Here is a 26,601-nt window from a genome sequence, read left to right on the forward strand (position 1 = left end):
TGGAAGGGGATCTAGGACCACACCAAGTCCCTGGTCTGAGCTCCAGGCTGACCTACAGCAATGTGAGGGGGATGAGACCTCCCTCAGGGACTGATTTGGCAAGTGACAGGACTGGACGCTCAATGCAGGCTGACTTCCTTCTTCCGAAGGAGGCCCCAGGCCCCAGGATGAGGCCATGCCTGCACTTGTGGGCAGGTATGGGGGAAACAGTCAGTGCCTTGGTTCCTTCCCTGCCCCTCCACATGACCCCGTTCTCCTTCTCTCCTCCCCGTCCGGCCAAGAAAACAGGAATAAGCATTCCCAGCAAACCTCTCCCAAGCTGAGACAGTCAGCAGACTCACAGACTGGATTTCCATTCCGTGCCTGGCTCTCCTTAAACTTGGCCAGTTTTCCGATAAATCCTGATAGCCCTGGTCCGGGATAAACCAGGAATGAAGGTAACGCACTGGAAGACTGCAAATTACCCCGAACTAGACACGGGAGGAGAGATAAAGGCTCTCCCAGCAGCTGTAACTCACCCGAATGCCAGAGGAAAAGGCTTTTGCTCCAGAGAGTTGAGCTTCTTGGGCGGGGGTTAAAGTACAAGGGATGAGCAATGAAGATGAGTTAAAGCAGCTATGAAGTGAGAGGGTTCCCATTTCCTGACATCTGTTTCTTTAAATGAGCAAAATTAACATCACATTACTGTAAGGTTTGTGAATTGGATTTCCTCAGTCTGGGAGAATGGAAAACAGAAGGAGAGTAAAAAAGAGGGGATAGAAATTTCCAGAAGAGCTGGCTGCTGCTTCTCTCCATCTATCAAAGCACCGCTCACAAGTACAGGCAGCAGTAGCTGAAGGTCAGAAAGTGCAGCTTGGGGCAAGCACTCCAGAAACAAAACAAGTGCATGGAGGTTTTGTGAGAGCACTAGAATATTCTCAGAGCAGTGTCCTGCTGACAATGCTCCAGCTCCCAGGAAACCCCAAAATGCAAAGCCAGGGCCACCCAGGGGACCTCTCTCCATCTCTGGGTTAGTTCAGAGCCCCTGAGGGTTTCCTGGTGAAGGTTAAGTGCATCAGTATCTGTACTGTCTGGCACAGGGTAAAGTGTTTAATTTGTGCTCACTGCTAGCCATTAGTACTATTTTTATGGCTTTCCACATTTGTACTACTCCCAGGCTCCTGAAAGTGTCTGAGTGTGCAGCCCGCTTTAAATATATAACCAGCTACTCTGGGTCACTCAGCTCACATGGCCTCTCCTACCTTTCCACACTCTCTCTCCCACCTTTCCACACTCTCTCTCCCCAGTACCATAGCCATGTCTTCCATCTTTATTTCCTCACACTTCTGATCTTCGCCATAACTTATAAGGAAGGTAGATTAATTTCTATTAAGTAAATGATGAAATTAAGGCTCAGAAAGGCTAAGGACATTCCTAGGGTCACATAGCTGGGAAGGGCAGAGCTGAATTCAGAATGCGCACAGGCTTGTCTGCCCATTTTCCCTCCACACCTGGACTTGTGGCTGCTCTTGAGAAGTGGAAATATTTGCCCAACCTTTATTCCAACACGGCAAATATTGGGATGAGCTGTGTGACATCTGTCCCTTTTGATGAGATCTAGGCCCATATTTTGCCAGAGTCCGCACTGCTCCCTTTTGTTGCCTAGTTGCTGATGCTGGCAGTCGGTTGACACTTGGTTGACACTTATCATGTGTTTGTGCTGTTGTTTTCTTGGGCACACAGAAATACTCTCTATACTCATGTCTCTATCCAAACTGGGAGGATGAAAGACTCAAAGTGCTTCAGTTTCATCTCAAATGTGAGGGTACCTATTTCTTCACAGAAGCAAAGTCTAGCCAATCCTGTTCAGTAGGCAAATATGCACTTGGCCAGCTTGATGCATCTTAATATCTGCCTCAGGCCAAAGGCATGTAAGTCTCTGTCTTCAGGTTAAAAACAAAGTACGCATTTCTCTGGTTTGAAATAAAAAGAACAATTCCTGGCAGGTGATGGGTGAGGTTTGTGTTGGGCCCCTGAAGCTAGTGGGGCACTGGACTCCAGGGACAGCCACGATCCTGACCCAAGTGTGCCCTTTTTGCAGCCATCCCCCTAAAGTTCTCTCCACTGCTCCTACTTACAGAACAGTCACTGGCACCATGAGCAACGTGGTGGCTGCAGGCAGGGAGGGAGGGAGGAAAGAGATCTGAGTAGCACCAGTGAGATTCAGATGCTGCCCAGGGCCTAGAAGGCCTCTGTCCTATTTGTCTGCAGGGAACTGATGGGTAGGAGTATGAGGAACAAGAGAAAACCGAGGTGGTACAGTCCATTCTCATTATAGGTAAGCATCCTTAACCAGAATGTCTGAAACATTTTTTTTTTCCTGAGACAGAGTCTTGCTCTGTCACCCAGGTTAAAGTGCAGTGGTGCCATCTTGGTTCACTTCAACCTCCACCTCCCAGGTTCAAGCAATTCTCCCACCTCAGCCTCCCCAGTAGCTGGGATTACGGGTGCCTGCCACTGTGCCCAGTGAATTTTTGTATGTTTAGTAGAGACGGGGTTTCACCATGTTGGCCAGGCTGGTCTCAAACTCCTGACCTCGTGATCCACCCACCTCGGCCTCCCAAAGTGCTGGGATTACAGGCAGGAGCTGCTGCTCCCGGCCCCAAAACTTTTTGAGTGCTGATATAACATAATTAGAAAATTCCACACCTGACACCTTTGCTTTCTGAAGGTTCAATGCACCTGAACTTTGTTTTATGCACAAAATTATTAAACATATCGTATAGCTACCTTCAGGCTGTGTATAAGGTGTATATGAAATGTAAGTGAATTTTGCTTAGACTTGCATGCCAGCCTTATGACATCTCATTGTGTGTATGCAAACATTCCCAAATTCGAAAATATTTAAAATCTGAAACGCTCCTGATCCCATGCATTTCAGATAAGGGATACTCAACCCATACACACAGTAGTTATGCTGCACACAGTTCCTGGGAACACTGCATTAGTGAATACCAATGTATTGCTCTTAGGGGAAATATAAGATTAGGGACCTGTGAGCCTCTGGTCTCAACATGTTCATCAACCTACCAACATACAACCTTGTTATATGTGTGCTTCTGCTGAAAGATACTTTATTTAATACATACGGCTGATCCATAACGTTGAACTCATGGCCAGCAGCACTGTAATTCAAGCCTGTAACAAAATCGCTCCCACGCACATATGTCCTCCATAAGGCACATCACAGCCTTCGCACACTGAAGATCTCCAGACGGCCCTTCAGTGCTGTGTCTGGGGGCCGTTTTAAACAGCAAAATCGCCATCAAAAAGCACAAACATGCAAAACACACGGCATGAAAATAATGCAAAAGGACGCTGGTTTACAGCACAAGAGGTGACAGAAGAAGGCAGAGTGTGGCCTCACTTGACCTCAGCTGGGTACATGTTGTAGGTGACTCCTTTTTTGTTTTTGTTTTTTTTGGTGTTCTGTGCATGCCCGAGAATGACTGAAAGCTTGGAGAGTCTTGACTATGGAATTACACAAATTTTAGTGAGTCGGCGAATTCTCAAATATGGAATCCATGAATCATGAGGATGGACTGCATTTTTTGAGGCCAACCTGAACTCTGGGGCCAGGAGACATAAAGTATGGGGTGGGGTAAGGGAGAGGGGCTAAAGAGACGAGTGCTTCCCTGGGGATCAGATGGTAAAGAGCACCCCCTTCTGTGCTGGTACTCTGCTGGGGGGCCTAGAAGGGAAGATGGAGAGAAGCAAGCCTAGCCTCATGCTAGCATGGCTGCAGGTGGACTCAAGCCTGAATGCCAGCTTTTGGACCCGTTAGCCGTGTGGTCTTAGAGAAGTCTCGGAACCTCCTTGAGCCCTGGCTTCCTCACCTGCACAAAGAGGACTATGAAGCCAACACTGAATGGGTGAGTGAGGACTTGGTGAGACAATGTGTGGGAGGCAGGGAGCACGGTCCCTAGCTCAGGACAAGGACTCTAATGGTGCACCAACATCGTTCTCATTACCTTCATGGCTAGGCCCAAGCTCCTAGGCAGGGAGAGGCTTAGGATGATACGCATCTCTGGCAGTGGAGAAGCCAATATAGACATGTGGGCCCTTGCCTAAGCCAAGGCGTGGTCAGACCCATGGATTCCTAGATGGAAACCCCCTGTGAGAAGCTGCTGGAATGTTCATTCTGATGCGTATCACTAATGCAGGAGTCTTTTGATTCCATTTAAAAACTGACATTTAACTGTCACCACACAAAAATTGTCAAATAGCATATACCTTAGACACCCATGCCCCATCAGCAGTCCTTACCTGAGTCCTACCCACCAACCCTGGCCTAGGTATTGGATGGGCTATAGGGGTGGGGTTAGGAGAGGGTCCAGGGCGGGGTCTGGGATGGGGTTGAATGCTTGCTCTGTATAACTCTCAGCTAAAACTGTGAAGCATCACTTTGGTCTGTGTCTACACGTCTTGCTACCCAACAGAGTCCACAGCAGAGCTCTGGAGGAAGCTGGGAGGGGCTGGAACAGAGGCTGAGGCAGAGGCCAGTGCCCTGGATCCTCTAGTCTGGAACGCAGGCTCCGACTAGAGAACAGAGGCTGCTGCCAAGTTCCTGAAGTTGACTTACATTTTCCGCAAGTTGGGCAACTTCTTGAAGATACCAGTGGCCTCTAGAACAGGTATCTCATTGTCATTCAGTCGCCTGTGTAGGAAGCAAGATGAGTGGTGGGTTAGCTGTGGAGGAGACCCCTCCTTGGGCCCCCCAGGGCTTTGGGTGCGTTGCCACCCAAACCTACACTTAGTGAAGGCCCACAGAGCCATCGGTAGCTTTGGCATTTGTCTGGTCAACAGAGGGGCCCAGCGGGTGGGGGAGGCACATGCAATGCAAATAGGGTGAAAGAGAGTGGATCAGCTGCTTCCTCCGCCTCTTGGAGGAAGCCTCCTTCGGCGGGGGTGTAGGGGATATTCTGAATACTCTGCAAGGGCATGCATTGCTCTCAGCACCCATCTATTACTAAGGATCTGCTTTTATTTTGTGGACATACCCCAGGAAGATTTCTCCAGGGTCTCCCAATCCTCCAAGCCCCTCAGTTCCTTCCTAAACACTTCCTTCTAGCAGGAGCTTCACAGGTGCTCAGGGAGAGCAGCAGGGCAGGGAAAGGGGCCTTGCTGTGTCCTCTGATTCTTGTGAAGTTAGAGAGGACAAAACAATAATAATAATGCAGATCACCACCACTCATCCAGAGCTTACTCTGTGCCAGGATTCAAGATGAGTGCCATGCCTGCATCCTCTTTCTTCATCTCCCCAATCACCCTAGGAGGTAGGCACTAATTATCTCTCCATTTGACGGCTAAGAAACTGAGTCCCAGATCCGAGGAGCAAATGGCCTCATCTTAGGAAGCCTGCCAGAGTCAGCCCCATGTCTGCCAGTCCCCACATGTTGTGCCTTTGTCCTCCATGAGGCTGTAACTTAAAAAAAATTCTTTTAATTAAAAAAGATTTTCTTTCAGAGACTGAGTCTTACTCTGTGGCCCAGGCTGGAGTGCAATGGTGTGATCATAGCTCGCTGCAGCCTCGAATTCCTAGGCTCATGTGATTCTCCTGCCTCAGCCTCTCTAGTAGCTGGGACTACAGGTGCATGCTACTACCATGCCCATCTGATTAAATTTTTTTTTTTTGTAGAGACTGAAGTTGGGGAGTGGGGTCTTCCTATGTTGTCCAGGATAGTCTTGAACTCCTGGCCTCAAGTGATCCTTTCCCCTTGGCCTCCCAAAATGTTGGGATTACAGGCATAACCCACCATGCTCGGCCCAGCTATAATTTTTTAGCTCTCCTTTTTTTTTTTTTAATAAACCAACACATCATTTTATTAACATGGCTAATCGGAGGCTCAGATATATTTAATCATACTAGTTTTTTCTCACTTCATTCCAATTCTTTATTTAACACCCAACTTTCTGGTTTTACTATAAGCCACATAAGGGCTGGCAGGGACTATGTGCTCTGCCCTGATGTAGAAACGGGTGGGCCTAGCATGATGCCGGCTCACAGTGGGTGTTCAGAGAACAGTTGTAGAATGAAGGAATGAAATGTCTCTATTTGCAAGCAAGCTGTCCATAGGAGACGCCTGGGTATCTGCCTTCAGACCAGTATGGAAAAGACAGCCAACAAGCACCAGATGACTGAGCCAGGAGGGGGTCACCTCCAGGAGACCTTGCCCGTGCTGGCTGTGGGTGACCAGCGTGTAAGGAGTAGGGAGTTCACGCCGAGGTTGGACTTACAGGTCCGTGACGTATTCAGGAAGGTGGCTTGGGACGCGGGCCAGCTTCTGGTTGGAGCAGTCCACGATAGTTCCCTCGCAGCGGCACTTCTCAGGGCACATGAGGTCCATGAAGCACTCGCTGCTGAACCTGCTGCGGTAATCCTCGGAGCCTGGGAGGGGCCAAAGAGGGGACGTCAGCGTCACCCAAGTTCCACACAGAGCCCAGGTTGTGGGTCGTGGGGGTGGGAGACAGACATGGGAGAATGAGTTAGGGGGTATTGGGGCTCACGTGACAGACACGGCATCACCCTCGCTATACGGCCACTTTGTTGGTGCTTTCCCTGCCCCCAGCCTTACTGCTTCCTTCTCATGAGTCTTTGTTATTCATCACTATCCTTGGGAACACCAGGCTCAAGATCCACTGGCTCTTATGCTTTTGGGTGGGGGGTCACAGAACTTTTTGAGCTGATGTAGGTTATGGATGTTTTCCTCGTGGAAGTGCTCTGTGGTGCACATGTACAGAATTCAGTCTACAATTTTAGGGGGGCTACCTACTCTACAATTCCGATCATTCCTGGACCCTCTAAATGTTCAGGAAAATCCAAATGACAAGATTTTGATGATACTTTGATGGGGGCTATGCCGGGGTAGGAATAAGTTATGGGAAAGGGTTGCAAACTCAGGGGCCTTTATTACGCCAGCAGGTAATAAAACAAGTGCAGGCTAAGCACACGGGAGATAAATGACCATCAACAGCTGACTGTAAGATTGGGAAGACAATAATGAGGGTTGGGAGCCTGGGGAACTGGAGCTACAGCCTTAATGCTTGGAAATTTGGCTCAGATTGCCTGATGTTTGTTTTCAAAAAAGAAAATCCATATATTTAAACAATATTGGTAATAAATTCCAATTTAAAACACTGTGAAGATGAGCAAAATGTACCCGAGGGTCAGATTTGGCCTCTGTAAGTATAGTGAAAGGTGAGTTCTGATCAACTGAAAGTTGGAGCTGAGATGTGCTTTTTTGAAAAGGAGTTTCTCCCGAAGTTGCGGTCATGGTAACAGGACTAACAATCTGGTGTCTCTAAGAGATACCTTGGGGAGTATCAATGATCACTAATGATCCATGGGCACGTGGGCAAACTTCTGTGAGACCTGGAATCATGCTGGAGGGACTTGAGGGAGCACTGGTTCTCCTATCAGACATAAGCTTATTGATGGGGCCAGGTTTACTCCATCCTTTCGCCCTGAACACTTTGCTAGCACAATGAGAGGCACAGAACAAGAGTTGGGTCCACATTTATCCAGTGCATGAGTGGGGTGTCATTAGCACCTGCGTGTCCTGAAATCCTCGGAAGGATTTCAGAGAATGTGAACATTATTTGTTTGCTCTACTAGGTGAGGCAACTTGGTGATCTTATTTGCATTAGGAGCATTAGCTTTTCATGCGTTTCAGCAGAAGGGAGCACAGGCTTGCTCAGGCTTTGGCACCTACCAGTCTCAGTCTCTCTCTATGTAAAATGGGAATCAAATAACTGCCCTTATCTTCCGGAGGCTCTTGTGCAGATGAAAGTAAGATTAAGGAGGTAGAGAGCCTCAGGAGTCGTATGGATGCTTGTGACTCTAGCACTGCTTCTTTCTACAACCCAGCAGAACATTTGGCAGCCTGGAGGCTGTGAAAACATGAGCGTAGCTGGCAGTAACAGTGGCCATTTATGGAACATGTACTGAGCCGGGCACTTTTCTTCCCATTTCAAATGGATGATCTCATTTAATCCTTGCAACACTCTAAGGTTAGGATAACTATTTTATTGATGAGGAAACTGAGCCCCACAGGTCCCTCAGTCTGGGCAGGCTGCTGCCTAGCTCCACGTGAATAACGTGCTTTGCTACAGACATGCTTCTCCCCAAAGATTTTCCCAGGTCCTTGTGGGAATGATCTTATAGCCATACTTGGTGCAGGTGGACTGAATGGGGTCTTTCTCCGCAGTGGGCTATGGTGGGTGGGACAGGACGCAGATGTCTTCTACGCTCTTAGTTTCACTCGCCTCCCATGATCTCCCTATTGTAATTCTTGATCGGGAATGAACTTGGTGGTTATTTGATTCTGAAGTAACACTCTCTACCTAAGACAGGGGTCAGAAGCCTGGACCTGTCCTCCTTTCCTTTTCTGCTCTCTCTCCATCCCTTCATCTCCCCTTCTACCCCTAAACTTGTGTGAGCAAAATCTGTGCACATGTCCCCACAGTCATTTGAGTGGTTTCCTGGTTCAACGTATGATGCAGATTTCCTGCCTTTGGTTTGCCAGCTTCGTCCCACTTGGTAATTATGACCTGTACCCTTTTCTTCCAGAGCCATCAGTGTGCTGAATCCTGGGAGAATTTTTCATTTTGCGAAGCCTGTTAGGTGACTACCTTCTCTTGTTCTCTGCACCAGTGCATCCACACAGTACGGCATGAAGGGGCATTGCACACACATACAGAGATTTTTCCTTCACAACGTGTCTATAATGGGATCCTTGCAAAGTGAAGGAACCCTGACGGCTGATCAGAGGCAGAAAGACAGGAAGAAGCACAGTTTGCTCTTCAAGGCGATGAGCCTGGAGGCGTGCACCGGCTGGGCTGTGGCTGGGGACAGCCGCCTATTAAATGCATTTTCATTTTAATCAAGGTGAGAGCAGCCTGTAGTTAGCAGGAATCACTCTCAGTAGTATAGTTAGATTATAACTGGTGGACCTCTGCAATGGAGCCGCTGACCCATTTTAATGAAATGATTTTGCAATTAGATTCGATGGACTAATGTGTTCTTTCCAGCATTTTTCCCCCTGCTGTTTTTGTTATTGCCCTGGTTTGTAATAACAAGGGGTCGGAATGTGATATTTTATACGAGTGGGAGCCAGAAATGTTCATAACGGCGTATGTACATAACTGAAAAAGTTCGTTTCCCCAGTCAGAGCCAGCCCGAAATGCCATCTCCATCACTTCATATTTCATTACCGAAACTACCCAGGGTTTCTTAGAGCCATTTGTTATGCCTAATGATCATAACTACCCAAAAGTATTTTTAACTTTTCCAGAGCTTTAAAAGTCAATTTCAATCTCCATGCATATTTGTCACTGCCAGAAATACTTAGTAGCAGAGGACCAACTGCAATAGGCTGTTGCTTCTTCTCTTTGGGGTGAGTTCAGACAGAAGAGATCCCGGAGGATTTGAAGAAGGGCCATAAAACTCAACCTCGGCTGAAACCGGCCCTGGAAGAGCTGATGTCATCTGGCATCTTGCCTGCTTCTGCCCCTGGAGCCCTCCTCCCCTTTCACGGGCAGCTCAGAACAACGACACTTGGTACGTGATCACAGACAAGCTTTAATAGACGGGCGGTGGGGGTAGGAGGTGGAAATTCACAGCAACACAATTTTATTATCCATCCCTGCCCTACAGCCATTTCCCAGGAGGAACACATGTCACATCTGGCTGACCAGGGGTGTGGGACAGGTAAGGAGTCAAGCTCCCATGCTCTGAATGGACTTGGCTGGGTTGGGATCAGAGGCCAGCACCAGGTCCAGCCAGGATGGTTGCTGCCATCAACAGTAAGCATTTTGTATCATCCTTTGGGCAGCTGGTTTGCTGATTGGGCCTCATAAATTCATTGTGAACGGATCATCGTGAACCTGCTAACTCATGTGTTCAGAGCTCTCCTCCCTATTCCCAATATCCCTAAGATGAGTAGAATAAAAGAAAGGAGGAAAGCAGCAGGAAGAGGAATCGGGGGGAGCGTAAGGCCTGTCAGGCCTCATCAGCTTGAAAAGACAGTGACGTGAATAAGCAAAGGGTCATAAGTGATGAATGACTCAGGAGAACATTGCCAGGCACACAGACATCCGCTCATGGGCAAGGCTGGGGGACCAGCTGCCAGTGGCTGGAAGATGCCAACTGTTTTACTAGGAGTTTGGTCACCAGTTGGGCAGGGAGCTGTCCTAGTAAGCTATCCCCATTGGAGTCTATTATGAGTGCAGCCATCTGTCTGAAAACAGAGGGAAATACCCACGGTCTGAGGCTGGCACTGCCTCACCACAGCCTGTGGCTGCGGGGCCAGTAAAGCACTGAAGGAAAGTGGGTCATTATGGACCCACTCCCAGAGGCCTGGGCCCGGCCACACTGAGGGCAGCGCCAAGGACCTCAGAATGCTCCTCTCTGTAAGGCGGGAGAGGGAACTAACTTCTCCAGGCTAGAGGATGTGTTCTGTGTCAAAGGGGATCTTTGTGTGTCCATGCTGGAGAGGAAGAGCCATTTGAATAATGCTTTCTTTCTTGCTTAAGTCCTTTCTATTAACAGATGAAAGCCTCAAAGGGTGAGTTTAAAAAAATTTCAAGTCCCTATCAAATCAAGGTTTTTAAAATTTTTTAATTTGGGGCCGGGCATGGTAGCTCATGCTTGTAATCCCGGCACTTTGGGAGACTGAGGCAGGTGGATTACCTGAGGTCAGGAGTTCAAGACCAGCCTGGCCAACATGGTGAAACCCTGTCTCTACTAAAAATACAAAAATTAGTCAGGCACCTGTAATCCCAGCTACTGGGGAGGCTGAGACAGGAGAATTACTTGAACCTGGGTGTCAGAGGTTGCAGTGAGCCGCAATCTTGCCATTGTACTCCAGCCTGGGGAATGAGTGAAACTCCATCTCAAAAAAAAAAAAAAAAATTCTAATTCCAGGCAATGGGGTTGTCCACAGCTGAGAAGGTGGGTATTACAGCAGTACAATGCAGCCATTCTGGAGTCAGATGACCCTGGGTAAGTTAATTAACCTCTCTGAGCCTCAATATCCTCATCTGCAAAATGGGACTTTAGATTTTGTGAACATTAAACAAGGTAATGATGTGGAACAGTTCACTGCCTGGCCTATAACAAGTACTCAATATATGTTTTAAAATTACTCAGCAATGGTTGGGTTCCTGGTTCTGAAGGGTAACCTCAGATGGGGGAGGTAATAACACCTCATGATGGGGGCCCCGGTCTCGGCTCCTAGTTCTGGAGCCAGGCTTTGGTTCCCACCTTAGCTCTCTCTTGCAGGAATAGGACAAAGACTCCAGGACAGGAATGAACAACACAATGTTCTGGTTACACTGGGTCTAGGATTTGTCAAGAAACAAGCAAAATAAGAGGTACCAAGATCCCTGTCTTTATTATCAGAGATGGCAGGTTTCCACATTCACATACACTTCCCTCCCCTGAAACGGAATTAGCCCCAGATGAGGAGTCCAGCACCTCTGTGTTAACTGTACTTTGCAGGTCAAAGAAACAGACTAGACTTTAGGTTTCATGGGGTTCAGAGACAGAGTTTTCATAAAGCATGGGAGTGAGCTTCAGAACTTCAGGTTAGACCCAAAGTCTCAGACTCATGCCAGTTTCACCCATTCTCATGCTCACATTCATTTCAAATGACGTGAATACCAATAAAGGTGGTGGTGGGAGGGGTGGGGGGTCATGAGCAGTAGGAATTCCCCTTTGGGTTAGTTGCCGCTTGGAAAAATGACTTTGAGTTGGGACTCTCCCATGAAACCACGGGGCATATGCCTTGGGTATACTTGTTCCCTTCAAATGGAAGAAGAGACACAATAGTTTCTGAGCTCGAACCTAGTTATCACTCCTTATCTGGCATCCAGACTCGATTTGGGGGAGGGTGACTCCCCCTAATTCCTAATTCCCCCTTCCTATTCTGGGAAGGAGATATGGATACAGATCTTTGTTGGGCCCCATTGTGCTTCTCCAGACCCATTTCCCCGTGTGTCTGCATCCTTTAAGACTCCTACCCTCCTGCCCTTGGTGAGTTGAGACTGGGAGAGGTGGGTCTGGCAGGTGGTGGGCTGCGGTGCTCCAGAGCAGAGGAGAGGTGTCCAGCGGTGGTGGCGGCGGTGGCGGGCCATGCTGCAGGAGAGCACGGTGCTTTCCGCGGTGCTTGACAGAACCATGTTCCGTTTCCATCATTCCACCACATGGTTAGATCAAGCACAAAGGAAAGCCCCGCAGCGACTGGTCAGAGTCAAGGTCAGGAAGCAGCATCAGAGAGAGGACAGGAGCGCTCAGAGGAAGCAGCGTGGAGAAGCGGAAGCCGGAGCAGGCCCCCACTGAGCGTGATTAGTACCAGGAGTGGGGTTCCACTGGAACACTTCTGAAGATAGCAGCCCCGCTGCCACTGTGCCCCACCCCAGGGGTGACGCAGTAGGAAGGGAGAAGAACAGGAGGGAAATCACTAGATGCCCACGCTCAGGAGCTTCAGGGCAGCATGGTTCCTTCCCAAGGAATGAAAGAACACTCAGACATCTGTGATCCTATCACATGCCTGGATTGAGCCTCTAAACTCCATTTAGTCACACCAGTTGGTCTGACAAGACATTAAACTTAGCAAAGCATCTTCTGCATGCTTTGCAACGTAGGCCCAACACCCCCAACAGCTGAATGTTTTCATCACAGCCGTTCCTCTATCCCCTTAAGTCAAGAGACAATCCATAGTTCCCAGTGGTCTAGCAAACTTTCAATGCTCTTCTTTAGGAAAAAGCCCCCTTTGACATTCCACAATTCAGGAGTCTCCTTAATATCCTTTGGGCTCTCCAGAAATGCTCTGGCTGATAAACACTCATCCCAGATCATTTGAGGTTTAATATAGGAGTAGTGCAGTGTCAAAAGAAAATACATCTCTAGAGCCAGACAGAAAGACAGGAAAACCAATGAGGCCTGAGGGTTTGGACTGAGAAACCTGCAATCACAGTTGTTGTTTGAGAACACTGACTTTCACAGAGATGGTGGCCAGAGAGCCTCATGATGAAGGGCCTCTTTTAGACTAAGAGAAGGAAGGAAAGGGAAGCCAACTGAGGAGGCTGAGGGGAAGACACTGAATTCTGGGGTCCTTTTTGATTTCTTGCTCTTTTCTTTGGCTAGAAATTATGAGAGTGAGCAGGATGAACCAATAAATACTGTCAGGATGCCCAGGGCCCAGGTGAGCTACCCAGTTTTTATATTCCTATCTGTGACAGATCAGGGTCAGTTTCCATGCACCTGCTGACTTGGGACTTCCTCCCATTTGGGATTGGGCTGGAGATGTGCATCTTGAAGAAACTCGAGCTAAGGCCAGGTGACTGAGACCCTCTCTGACTGACCTCTGACATGAGGGCCAGTATCATCATTCTTCCATTATGTGTTTTTGGGACTGGGTGTATGCTCTAGATGGTCTCAGCATCTCAACAGTGCAAAGGCTGTCTGTCATGATGGACAAGTTAGGAAGACCTAGCCCACAGCTCTGGGTCTGGCCTATCCTCCTTCCTAAGCCCTCCTACAACGTGCACTAGAGTCAGCCACTACAATCTGGACTCCGTTCGGCTTTGACACGGCTTTGCAGGGCTCTGTGAACACTCTGGTTCTGGGTGTTCAAATTTGAGTTTGATTAGGACCCTGAGTTTGATTAGGTAGCAGAGCAGGGAAAATCCATCCCGTTTGTGCAAACCCCTGCTCTCACCGAGCCTTAAAATCTACTTTTCTTTCTCTTTGCTTTCTTTCTACAAAAAGAAATGGAAGGATTTGTAGGTAAATTATCAAGAGTCTTCACAGTATGTTAGAAGTCCTGGGTTTCAGATTTTGCCCTGAAAATAATACTCAATACCTTAGATAAGATTTTGCTGCTGTGCGGACCTCAATGTATCCATCTCTAGAATAAACGGGATGACCTCCAAGGTCTCTAAAAATTCTGTCATTTCTTGAGTGCTATCTTGTTGGTTGCCCTCTTTGGATACCCTGCATCACCACCTTCTGTACTTTTCAACAAGTTTCTTCTCATACAAATCAGGAAGGCATGAGGGAAGACAGACAGCACCCTGCAACTGCCAAGTGCTCCCAGGGGTGGGCTTGGGGTCCCAGGCAGCCAGATGGAGCCTTTTCAGGAGGACTTAATCTGATGGTCAGATTGTGCCAGCCAGCAGCATCCACCTTTAAGCTGATCTTGCTGCCCAAGGCGGCGGCTGCAGCTGATAGAGAGAAGCAGACACAGGCAGCTGGGAAAGCAGACGCCCTGCTTCGGGAGGGGTGGGGGGCAGGATGCATTACGGAGCAGCCCTCAGATTGCCTTCTAATTACATCAGCTGTCTTTTCAATGGGGGTGCTTTTAGGAGAAAGTAAAATACAGAGTTATTATCTGTCACATCCAGTCTGTGTCAGCTGCCCCCCTTCTTTCTTCTGGAGCTTCCTGAAAACACAGAGTTTTAGATCTATTTTTTTTTTTTTTCTTTTCCCTTCAAGGCCAAGGCAGGTCTGGAACCCGTGTTTCTCAAAGCCGAGGCCTTTAGAGCTCAGGAGTTGTGCTTTCTTTGCAACGACATAAAATAAAAGCATACAGAGTGCTATGCGTCAGGCTTATGCTGGCTCCAAACATCTCTACTTTTTAGGAATAATCTTTCTGCTTAGTATTGATTTTTTTAAAAGATATTTTAGACAGAGTCAATCCAAGAACCCGGCTCCTTCTCCCTGTCTCATTTTTAAAATGTTCAACCACCCCACCCCCACGTAGGAAAAGCAGCCAGGATCCTATAGATCTATAGTAGGAAGACAGTGGCGGAGCCAGAGTTAGAACTAAGCTCTACCATTCCTTAGGTCCACTTTCTATTTTCCTTTTCTCCTACTTAGTTCTTTCTATTACCCCACCCCCACCTTGCTACCCCCAACACCAGCCCATAGTCATGCCTAGGAAATTGCCAAGACTGTGATCCTGGGGAGACACCAGTCCTTGGATCCTAAACTGACTCTTACCCTGCTGTGCCACGCAGGGCCACAGCGTCCATCTGGGGTCCAAGGTATCAACAGGATACTTATGAGACCAAAGGGTCATCAAGATTGGCAGACAATACCCTGCCCTCTTCTGGCTCTCACTGCCCCTCTTTGTGAGTACCACTGCTTGTCAGAGCTAATTAACTCAGCTCTGGCCAGACAATGGTAGGAATAGAGGCATGAGTCATGAGGAAAGGGCCTGGGGAAAGGATGAAGTGCCTTGGGTGAGATTTTCTTTCCAGAGATGTTGCCTGGCCAAGGAAGGAACCTGAGGACAGTGTTCAGGCAATGGGTTGGGGTAGGGGCATGAGACCAGAGAAGGAGGTCATCCAAGCAGCTTATTGTCCTCCCCAAATACTCCTTCTCTCCTAGATGCTGCGTGGTGTGAGGAGCAAAATGAACCTGAGGTTCAGTCCTGACTCTGCTATTTGCTGGCTTGTGACCGTGGAGTGCCCCTTCACCCCTAAACCCTCAGTTCCCTCTCCTTTAGAGCGAAGGCCTCTCCTACTGACTTCCCAGGACCACTGGAACAAGCAAATCAGACTAGAGGCCTTCAGCACCATGCTCATCACAGGTGAAAGATTGCTCTCGTAATCGACATCATCATTCTAGGGAAGGCAAATTGGTACCAACTTCTCACAGTGCCACAAAGTCCCTGCATTATCTCCAGGCCTTCCCAAGGTATTTGTTTCTGTTAACAAAATTTAAAGAGCTAAAGTTTATCATTCTGGAGACCTTGGTTAAAGAATCTGACTTAAAGGACAAGAAGATGCTGTGAGAGGCAGAAGTCTGCCCACTGGTCTTCTCCCAGTGACCTCTCTCCACACCGGGATTCTCCCCAGGAAGACTCGCCTGCATCAGAAGCTCCTGGGCAGGGGAAGAACGCTCTTGCTGCCAGACAGTCTGTGAGGCTTGGCTACAACCCACCTCGGCACTTTGTGTGATCAATCTCTCACCACTGGGGGCACAATGCAATTTGGTGATTTTTTTTTTCCAGTAGAAAAGGACACAAATGATAGTAATTTTTAACTGCCTGTTCATGTAGCTGTCGGGTCAAGGAGAGCTACTTCTGTTTCCAAGATGGGCTGAGAATTCCCCTGCTGTTCTCCCCCATGTCCTTACTGGGTGCAATGAGAAGGAAGGTTTCTAGAGAGATCCTGGGCACAGAAGAACAAGGCTTTGTTTCTTCCTGAGCACAGCTCTTTACCAGTCTCTCCATACTCAGAACACAGTAGTCTGTGGTAGACAAGACAGCTAGGGACAGTGCTATTCGTGAACATGTGAAACCTATAATATACTGTGGTCAAAGGGTGGTACCACAGTCTGTCTCTGAAGGGAGTGGGAGGTCCCCAAGATTACACACCATCTGTAGCCTCGCCTGAGCTATATTTATTTCTCTATTTGCCCTTTGGAAACAAACAAAAAAAATCTTAGCTCGTACCAGGCACATGTGCAAAGGCCGCCCCAGCCCCACCTTCTACCTAGCTCTTGGAGACACTGCTGCATGAGTTCTGTCTCCCCTGCAACTGCCTACCCCCCCCATGCTTTTACTGTGTGGGTGTGTGTGTGTTTTATTTTAAATCCATAAGGTAATTGGTTTTCTGCAGGGCTAACTGAATTTCCCCAATTTAATTTGCAAAGATGCTCCCCAGGAGCCATTACAGCGCTCGCTGTCCTCCAGATTGGATTATTGGCCTCTCTGGGGTTGCTGTATTCTGAGTCAGAAAGCGGGGCCCAGCCCCGTAACCTGATTACCTGAGCAGCGGAACTTCTTGCTCTTGATCTGGCTGATGCGCTTGTTGGCGAGTCGGCGAGGGCTGCTGCAGCGGGCCCCGCTTGTCTCAATGGGGTTGTCCTGGAGGTAGTCAGCCAGCCACTTCAAGTGGCAGTCGCACACAAATGGGTTTTGGGCTAAGTGGCTGTGAGAGGGATGGGGCCGTTAATCAGGAGAGCCAGCGTGTCTCGATCCTCCACCATCACCACCCTGCCTTGCACTGGGCCCCTGGCAATCCAGTGCAAGGATGCCTCCCCCCACCACCCCAGGTTTCATCACCCCAGGAGGCCTTGATGGGGGTGCTAGTTTCAGATAGGGCTCAAAGAGGGGGTCTGAGGCCCGCTGTCTGCAAAAGACAGTCACAGATGCAGCTAGCATCTGGTCTGGGGAATCGGTCTCCCAGCTCTTCCCACTTGGGGCAGGATCCACCACTGACCGCTTCTACTCTTACCCATAGTGATTCTGACAGGCAAACCCAGTTGCAGGCTTAGAGTTTGCACTTGGGGTAGAATGCATTTTATTTCCCTAAGCTCAGTGATACTAAGCACATAAAGCAGCTGGCACGGCGCCTGGCATATGGTGGGTGTTCCATATATAGTAGCGGGTATTGTTGTAATTATCCTTATCATCATAAGAGCACCATGGGTCTTGCTTCCCCTGGCTCAGTAAGAAAAACCGTGAAGCACTGAACACAGTGTTTGGCACGTGGTCAGTGTCAATATATGGCCACTGCTCTTACTGTGTCTTGGTTCCTGTCTCTGGCTACAGGGACAATAAGCATCAGATGACTTACAGGGTCTCCAGAAACCCCCAGTCTACTTGCATGCTTGGGCGTGGGGCTGGGGTCTATGCCTGAGGCTGGAGCCTTCAGAAAATGGGCTGAAATCTGTACTTGGATGTCATCTATTTAAGTAAAACGTTTATGAATATCTGAAATGGATGGAAGTGAGGAAATACTTCCCAAAGAGGAAGAGTGCCCACCTCAGAGGCTTGATTTTACAGGGTGGGTAGGAGTGTGCTTTTGCAGAAATGGAGTCTGCTCAGAATACAGTGACCACAGGGGTTACAAAGGTAGCTCAGGACCTCCTTCGCCTGGATTCAAAACCTGCTCACTGCTAGCTGTGTGATCTTGAGGAAGTTACCTAAGCATTCTATGCCTTGGTTTCCTTCCATAGACACGAGGGATAATAACAGCATCAAACAGGGTGGTTGTGAGGCTTAAGGGCTTTAAAACAGGATAAATACTCCGTGTGGTGTCAAGCACTGTGTAAGTGCTTGGTACAGATAAGCTATTCCTATTTTTATGATTTTAGCTTCATTGCAGGCTCTAGAACTCCTCCTGGATGTGCTTGTCCCACCCTCATTCAGGTGTTTTCCATGACAGGCATTTGGGTCTCCTGCCGCATGGGCACCCAGTGGCACCTGAGGCAGCATACTCACAGCGTCTGGATGGACTGCAGGGGGGCGAAGAGCCCCTTGCTGATGGTCTGCAGCTTGTTGTCATACAGGGAGAGCAAGTTGAGGTTCTGTAGGTCTTGAAACGTGTTCACCCGCAGGCAATTGATCTTGTTGGCATTGAGGAGGCTGCAAACAGGAGAGAGCTGGGTGATTCACTAATCCTGGTAATTACTTGCGGGGCATGGGCTGCACCTGCAGGGGATGGGCTGCAAAACTCCCATCACTCATACTTGCAGCCTTGAGCTCCCCCTGCGGAACAGAAAGAGAGCGAGACCTGCCTTCCTGTGTCTACCGAAACCCCAAACACTTCTGGGCACCTGCATACACTGTCACCACAGACACTGTGCCACGCACTGCTATTACTTGGCACCTTCTCTTGCACCCATGACCTTGAAGGAAGACCTGAAAAGTCACCCTAAGTGCTTCACTTTGTGTTTTAGGATTCAGAGCTTCCAGAAATCGAAAAGAAAAAAAAAAATAATTTGGTATAATTGTTTTAGAGCTTTAATTGACTGACTACGGGCAATTTGATTCAGAAAATTCCTTACAGTTCTTTTGAATCACTGATCCTATTGGCAATGTGAGGAAAGTTATAGGTCATCCTCCCAGAAAAACTGCATTTATATGTAGGCAGGTATGTGTACATACACATGGATTCTGTCTCATACACAGGTGTGTGCACAACCACACAGAGCACAGAGTCCCATGTAGTTTGACCTGGCCCCTTTCCCCAACCTCATCCTAATCCCACTCACCCAAAACTCACTACCCTTAAGTCCCACCACTGCCTTTTTTTTTGACATGGAGTCTTGCTCTTGTCGGCCAGGCTGGAGTTCAGTGGTGGCATCTAGGCTTACTGCAGCCTCCACGATTCTCCTGCCTCAGCCTCCCAAGTAGCTGGGATTACAGGCATGCACTACCATGCCCGGCTAATTTTTGTATCTTTAGTAGATACGGGGTTTCACCATGTTGGCCAGGCTGATCTCGAACTCTTGACCTCAGGTTATCCACCCACCTCGGCCTCCCAAAGTGCTGGGATTACAGGCCTGAGCCACTGCACCCAGCCCACCACTGACTGCATTTTGGTTCCTCAGACACACCAGGAGACTTTTCCCTAGGACCTTTGAACACCCTCTTTACCTTATTTCAGCAGGGCTTCCTTCTTTTCCTGCTGTGCATTGTAGCTCAAATGTCTCCTCCTCAGAGAGGCCTGCCCTGACCCCCTCATCTACAATGGGACCCTCACCCCATTATTGTCTCCCACACCCCTCTGTTTATTTCCTTTCTGGCACTCATCGCAATTTGTGATTATAGGATTTGTTTATCATTTACCTCCGCATAGGACTAGGAGCTCTATAACGGCATCGATGACATCTGTTTTATTCGTCCCTTTCTTCTTGGTGTGTATTCTTTATGAAGATGTATACTAAACTCCACATACAGCTTCAGGGGTCTTCATTCTCTAAGGTATCACCCATCCCCCCCACCCCTTCCAGGGTCAGCCTTCCTATCTATGAGGGATCGTGTTTTTAGCTCTTCAGACTCCCTAAAAAAGTATTATAGGAAGCTGCCCTTTGGATGGAAATCTGGGAAAGCAGAGGATGCCATGAGGGTGACAGAGAGTTTTCCAGAGCAGCGCTGGCAAGTCAAGCACATTGAGATCTTAAGAATTACCTTTACTTATTCTAGACTGACTAGGTGTGCCTGGCAGCCAGTGTAAAATCATTTCTCACCCCCTCTCAAATGAGACTGGGGGAAGAGGAAAATAAACTAACCAGCAGAAATGTTGAATTTCAAAAATTTTACTTTCGAGGCTGGCTCAGCCCTTCCCTGGTGGGGAATGACCCATGAGATCCATCCCGGGCTGGCCTGCCTCATGAGTCTCTCCAAACCAGGACCCAGGGGGGTTGCAGCTGGCAACGGTGAGGCTGCCCCTGGTGCTCAATCATCCGTGCCACCTCTCCCTTTCTGCAGGCCCCCCTCCCCATGGTCCTGGTGCACCCACGTGCAGGCAAGCAGCTGTGGCAGAGACAAGTGGAAGAAGAACTGCCTGTTAAATCTGGCTAATAACGGGCAAGGTCCCAGGGGTTCACACAGATGTCCTCCTGCCTGGCAGTGGAAAAAACGCTCATGCTGCTAGAATACTTTCTGTGTTTTCCAAAGTGCTTTCCCAGTGACCCACTGTTCTCACAGGAACCTGGGCAGATGGACAGAGCCTGCCTCACAAGTGACAGGGGAGGAAACTGAGGCTGAGAGTTTGGCAGGCCTGTTTCAGGTCACACATGTCTCTAGGGAGCATGCTGGAAATGGTTATGATAATTGAATTCTCTAGAGGGCTCATAACGTTTCTTCTTTATGAATGTCTTGTCTACCCATCCAATCTGTCTATACTCTTTGCAACATCCCCTCCCCACCCCCACCTCCACCCGCACCAAATTCCTATGCTTTTTGTATTAAATTTAGTCAATGTCACTGCATTTTGGGGGCATTTGAAGGAAATATGATAGAGCTGAGAAACAGGGAGAAAAGCCAGAGGACCCAACAGAGCCCAGCAACCAGGGCTCAGGAATGGACCCTTCACACACACACTGTTTTGATTTTTTTTTAAGTCCATACATGGTAAGAGTTTTGTTCTAAACTTTGACATTCAGGGCCTTCCGAGTACATCATCTTGTCACGAAATGCTGAACTATTGAGTACATAGCAGGTCAGAGGTGCCTATCTGATGGCCTGAGGATAGAATCCTTCTTGTGACATTTTGAATCATGCCACATAAATAAAATGTGTTTAATCAGTCCTCCCTGTGTTTTAAAAATTGGAAAATTTCATACAACACACACACACACACACACACACACACTCTCTCTCTCTCTCACATACACACACACACACACACACTCTCTCTCTCTCTCTCACATACACACACACACACACACACACACACACCCACACACACCCATACCATACCACACCAGATTTCCATTTTCTCTTGAAAAACAAAATTCAGGAGTACAGGCCACCCTGGGTTTCACGGAGGCAGCCATGGAGTAGCTGCCCCCTTTAGATAGGACATATGCTATTTGCCACAGTCCTCACTACTCCCTATTGTGTCCCTTCACTAATTTACTTGACCTTCCTTGCCGTAGTGGGCATTTAGGTTTAAAACTCCAGAGCATATTCATGAGCCCAATTGTAGCACTTGGTTCTAGGGCATATTAGGCACTAGACAAGGAAGATGGCCATGGGGAGAAAGAAATGGCAACTTGGACTTGCCTTCATACAAACTAAATGCCACCCTGGCAATGCCTCTTCACTCATCAGGCCTAAATATAGGCTCTTTTTTTTTTGCTCATTCAGATGCTTCTTTGTTTCCTATTGCTCCTCGATCTCTCAGCATGGGATGTTAGTTCAAATACGGAAGGCATCAAAACAACCCAGGCTGGCAGAATTACTAGGCGAAGATAGCCCAAGGTACAGGGCTCATGAACACAGAGCAAAAGAAAACACAAAAGGGCAGAGTCTTCTGGTCATTCATTCTCTCCCAGGATGCTTGGCTCTCTCAGGCGAGGTGTGTAGGTGCAGGCAGAGATAAAATTAAGCTGCTTATCCAGAATTAGATGCTGAGGACAGCCACACTGGTCCCCAGCATCAGCAAGATCTAACAGCCTGTCTTTGTGCCCTCTTTCCTTTAGGAGGAAGGCTGGCAGCTACTCAACTCAGCCTGGCTTCCATGAAAGAAGCTCTTAGCTATTTGGTACATGGACAAGAGTTGGAGGGGAATTTTAAAAGCACCATATTATGGAGCAAATAGAGAGTAAACAAACATTTAGAATGAGGTTTAGCAATTCTTTAAGGAATTCTGAACACAGGCCTCCCTCTTTCACTGGAGAGATGGATTCTCCCTCTTTACAGCAGAGATTCCAGGATGCTTGCTCTGTCCTGGCTCATCCCACTTTGAGGAGCAGTGGTGTAACTGCTGTGTGAAATGATAATAATGCAGCATCCTCTCTAGAGACATCTCTGTGTGCTTTTCTCAGGCACTTCCCAGGCACTATCTTACTTAACCCTCACAAGAACACTGATTATCTTTATTTTTTCCCATAAGGAAACTGAGGTTTGGAGTGGTGATGGATTCAAGGTCCCCCAGCAATAAGTGAAGTTCCAGCCTGTTTCACTCCAAAGCCATCTCTTATCTACTACTTAAAATCTGTATTCTCTTTTCCATTTTCCCTGTGTGTGAGGAGTGGCTATTTTTGCTAGCCTTGACTGTACCCGGGCATGCTTCAGGGGGACAAAGGTCTGGTTGGGTTTGGAAGATTCTATTTGCCTCTTGGGAATGCAGAGGCATCTGAAGTCCTCTTGACTCCCAGGGAGGAGCCTCAGCATGTGATGCTGATTAAGCCTTCATTGGCACAAGTGGCAGGTTCTTTAGTGCGTGGCTTGAACCTGTACAAGGCAAGGCTTCCACCTTCAGGATCATTGGCTGAATGGCAATGTGTGAGCGATATGCCTGCTTCTGTGCTCCCCTTACTCTGAGCAGGCCCAGGGACAACTACAGGACAGAGATAATAGCAATTGCACACAAGCTGGGATGTCCCAGCTGGCCTCATTCAAGAGGCTGCCTGGTACTCAAACTGACAACTGTGACATCCCAGCTCTAGACCCCACCTCAGTCCAACTTGCTGTTGGATCCAGTGAGTCAGGCACATGGGAACTGCCTGATGAATACTGTACTCATCGGTTTCCCCAGATGCAGATCCAGTGAATTTTTGGGACCACCTGCTCCAGACCTATCTCCCAAAGGACCCTTGGAGATCACGTAAATGAATAGAGAGGGAAGGCTGGGATGATCAGAACAGGTGAACCACAACCACCACGTGAACAGCAGGAGCCACATGACCTAACAGGTAATGCATATAAAACACTTCACAAGGCCAGGCACTCCCATTTAATCTCCTGCTGACAGGTGACACTTCTGGGACTCAGAGAGCTTAAATAACTTTGACCAGAGTTCCACAAGCAGTAAGTGGCAGGACAGCATTTGGACTCATGCCATAATAGACCAAAGATTTTTTTCCAATCATCATGCTGTCCTGAGGGCCAGTCCCCTCTCACTAAGGGCCTGAGGGAGCCACCTGAGGCTGATGGGGGGCGGTGGGGACACCCTCTTTGCAGCCACTCCCATCAATGCAGCAGGTGATTTTACAATCAGGTAGAACAAAAACAAAAAGAGCCATGCTCCTGTCAGAGGAAATTAAGGAGAGTGGCACATTGGAGAGTGGGAGCGCATGTACAGCACCTTCTAAATTTATTTCCGAGTGTGAGCTCTAGGAGGCCCTCTGCCACCCCTTGTCTTGGAGCACTTTCGGCTGCCACATATGTTCCACGTCAAGAGGTATTAGCACTCAGCCCATTGACTAACCAGCCTAGCTGTGCTGCTGAGAGATCTTGCTTTCCGGGAGCTGTGGCCTTCAGGAAAAGCAAGCAGAAAACAGAAGCCACTGGGAGTCATAAAGCTGGAGCTTGAGGGGAAAAATGAAACGTCCATGTTGGGCCTAAGGAGAACCTCGTAACTCAAGTCTTCCTGCTAGGGGACCGGTACTGGCCTATGCAGAAAAGTCCCAGGTGTTCTCACCACTAGCAGCAGTTTCCAGCTTCATTCATTTGGGATCCAGGTAGCAAGGGGAGATGGGCCCACAGGGGAAAACCAGGTCCATTCTGATCCACTAAAAGGACCCACCACACCCAGGCTTTTGAAAAGCTCCATGGGGCAGAAGATCACTGAGCCCCACTGTTAGCTACTGCCTTTTCTCTGATTCACCCTTCAGTGAAGATTCCCTCTGAAGGCCGCAGGCCTGTTTTGCAAAGTTTGGAAAACACAGACATCTGGAGTCAGACTTAATGATCAATTGCATCAAAACCACTTTGGTAAATCCAGCAATTCACATGTTGACTCAGTGGCCCACTGCAATCATTCTGGTGGAGTTTATAATCTCCACACTTGACCAAGGGTCTCTGGAGGACACTGGTTCTGTTGCTCCTCCCATTTCTATGATATTTGCCTGGAAATGCTGAAAGCATATTCCAAACTCCAGAGTGCAAGGCCTCCTCAGAAAACTGGTGCCAAGAAAGAATGCAGTGGCCCTTTCCAGGAGAATGGATGAAGCTCTTCCAGAAAAGACAGTGGGATGGGAAGATGGGCCCAGGCTCCTGCCAAGAAACATGCTCTGTGGGCCTTCTTTTACTAAAGCAGGGCTGGGGAGTCCATTTCTTATTTCATGAACACTCAGATGCAGATACCCAACAGGAAAAAGATGGCACCAACAGGCATCCACATAATCCTTTCTCTAGCTCCTTTAGTAGGAGAATAATTTACAAAAAGTGGGTTATAAAGGCTCTTTGTTATTTAAAAAAGTGGAAGTAGTTATAATCTCTACACATTGGCATGAACTCTTAGTGAGGACACCAACTAGGGAAGCTATTCTGGACCTCTAATAAGCTGCAGGATGTAGAGTCAAACCTCCTGCATTCATATGCCTTCCTTTTTATTTCTCTAGTATTAACCCTCCATCATCCTGAACTTCTTTATCCATTAATTGTAATAAGGACCACTCTCCCACCTTAGAATGTTATGTTCTCATCCTTTCCCTATAAAATATGGGGATTCATTTAGACCTTCAGCAACCTGAGGCCAGATGTGGGCAGAACCCAATGATGGCTGATGCCATGAATTCTGAGCCTGCCCAGAATCTTGTCTGTGCTTACGAATGGGTACTCTAGGCCACGTCATGCTACACACTCAAGAGGAAACAGGAGGAGCCCTCCAAGTCCCAACTAGGGGCTACAATGACACCTTCCTTCTCTCCCGTTGGTGACTGCACTGCTTGTCAAGGGCTGTGGGTTGTCATGGTGATTCCTGATGCAAGAGTAACAATGCATGCAGCAATGCCATTGGGTGGCCTATCTGAAAAACAAGACCTTTTTCTACTCCACAGACACAGGAGGGCGCTAGGAATGGGCTGGAAGCCATTGGGTTTTCCTAAGAGAAACAGATGAAAGCTGAGATTCCCTGAGACCACAAAGGGAGAATTATTATTTGGTTACCAGATCAAGTGATCTGATGTATTGTGGCTTGCCCATTCCTTCCCTCATGACTATTAGGATGGTAACTTTCCTATCTGATAGCCACATGGTTACCAATCAGTCCTTTAAATGGGGTGAACCATTCATTCAATCACTAGCATGGAAGGATTCCAGGATTTAACTGTCCAAGGGCTTTCCAGGTACACAAGAGAGGGAAGAACCCCTCCTGGAGAATGCATCACCATGTCAGTCTGCTTCTTCCGCTGGAGAGAATTCTCATTGTCCCACCTTGACTGGGTCTCTAAACACAAGCAGCTCCTTGACTATCCTCTCATAGGGATCAGGGCAGACATTAGTGGGCTAACGACAATGAACCAGAGAAAGTTCCATGGACACAGAGCCGTGACTTATACTGAGCCATAACAAAAGGAGTTGATCTGCAGGTCAGCAGCACCCCCTGTGGTTTGAGTCATCATTGAGAAATTCGTGCTCTGCATACCAAAAAAACTGGCTCTGCACATCTGCCTGCAACTGGGTGAAGCAGAAGCCTCTGGAAGGATGTGCTGTGGTTAAGGGGATGGACTGCCCAGGTTCCAGTCCTGGTTCCGTTACTTACATGCTGAGTGACAATGGTCAAGTCACTTAACCCTCAGTTTTCCCATCTGTAAAACGGGCCTTTCCACAATACTTTCCTCTTAGCATTGTGGTAAAGATTAAATGAGATGATGCACATGAAATTGCTTAGCAGTTTCAGGTCCTGAAGCATATTGAGTATTCAATAAATGTTAGCTGCTATTATTAGCAGCAGTAGTAAGTAGTTCTTGTGAAACAGCTGGTGGGGGAAAGTGAACTATAGGGAATGAAGTTTTGCTCACTGCTCTGTAATTGGCATGGTGCATGGCAAACTCCAAGAGCCTCAAATGGTCTCGTCTGCCCTCCAAGAAAATTAAACAACAGGTGCTAGAGTTGTCTTAACTTATTCCAGCCTGAAGATAGTCTGGTTTGCTTTAAGACCACCTGGAGCAGGTTTAAAAGCGTCCACCTCAAATGACTGCCCTCCCCACTTAAGTGACTTTCCTTATGCATGTCACATGATGGATGAGCACTAAATGAATGCTCCTTATTCCCTGGAGGGGAGCTGTAACAGTGCAGCTTGCAGCTTTCCATCAGTGGAGGAAATGACAGCCTTTTCCTGCTTTGGGGAGGATGGATCTCTGAGCTACAA

The 26,601-nt window shown here is 48.1% G+C and overlaps 1 protein-coding gene across 3 annotated transcripts in view; it reads right to left on the minus strand.

The window, feature by feature from the left end:
• Positions 1–26,601, minus strand: part of SLIT3 (slit guidance ligand 3) — a 641,188-nt gene that overhangs the window by 96,082 nt on the left and 518,505 nt on the right. For all 3 annotated transcript variants that reach the window (XM_035292102.3, XM_035292104.3, XM_035292103.3), the window contains exons 13-16: positions 18,276–18,419; positions 16,817–16,980; positions 6,277–6,427; positions 4,622–4,696 (exon numbers count right to left, since the gene is read on the minus strand). In XM_035292102.3, coding sequence (XP_035147993.3) covers positions 4,622–4,696; positions 6,277–6,427; positions 16,817–16,980; positions 18,276–18,419 — 534 coding nt within the window. The remainder of the gene's footprint in view (positions 1–4,621; positions 4,697–6,276; positions 6,428–16,816; positions 16,981–18,275; positions 18,420–26,601) is intronic.

Source organism: Callithrix jacchus, chromosome 2 (genome assembly GCF_049354715.1).
Source record: "Callithrix jacchus isolate 240 chromosome 2, calJac240_pri, whole genome shotgun sequence".
NCBI lineage: Eukaryota > Metazoa > Chordata > Mammalia > Primates > Cebidae > Callithrix > Callithrix jacchus.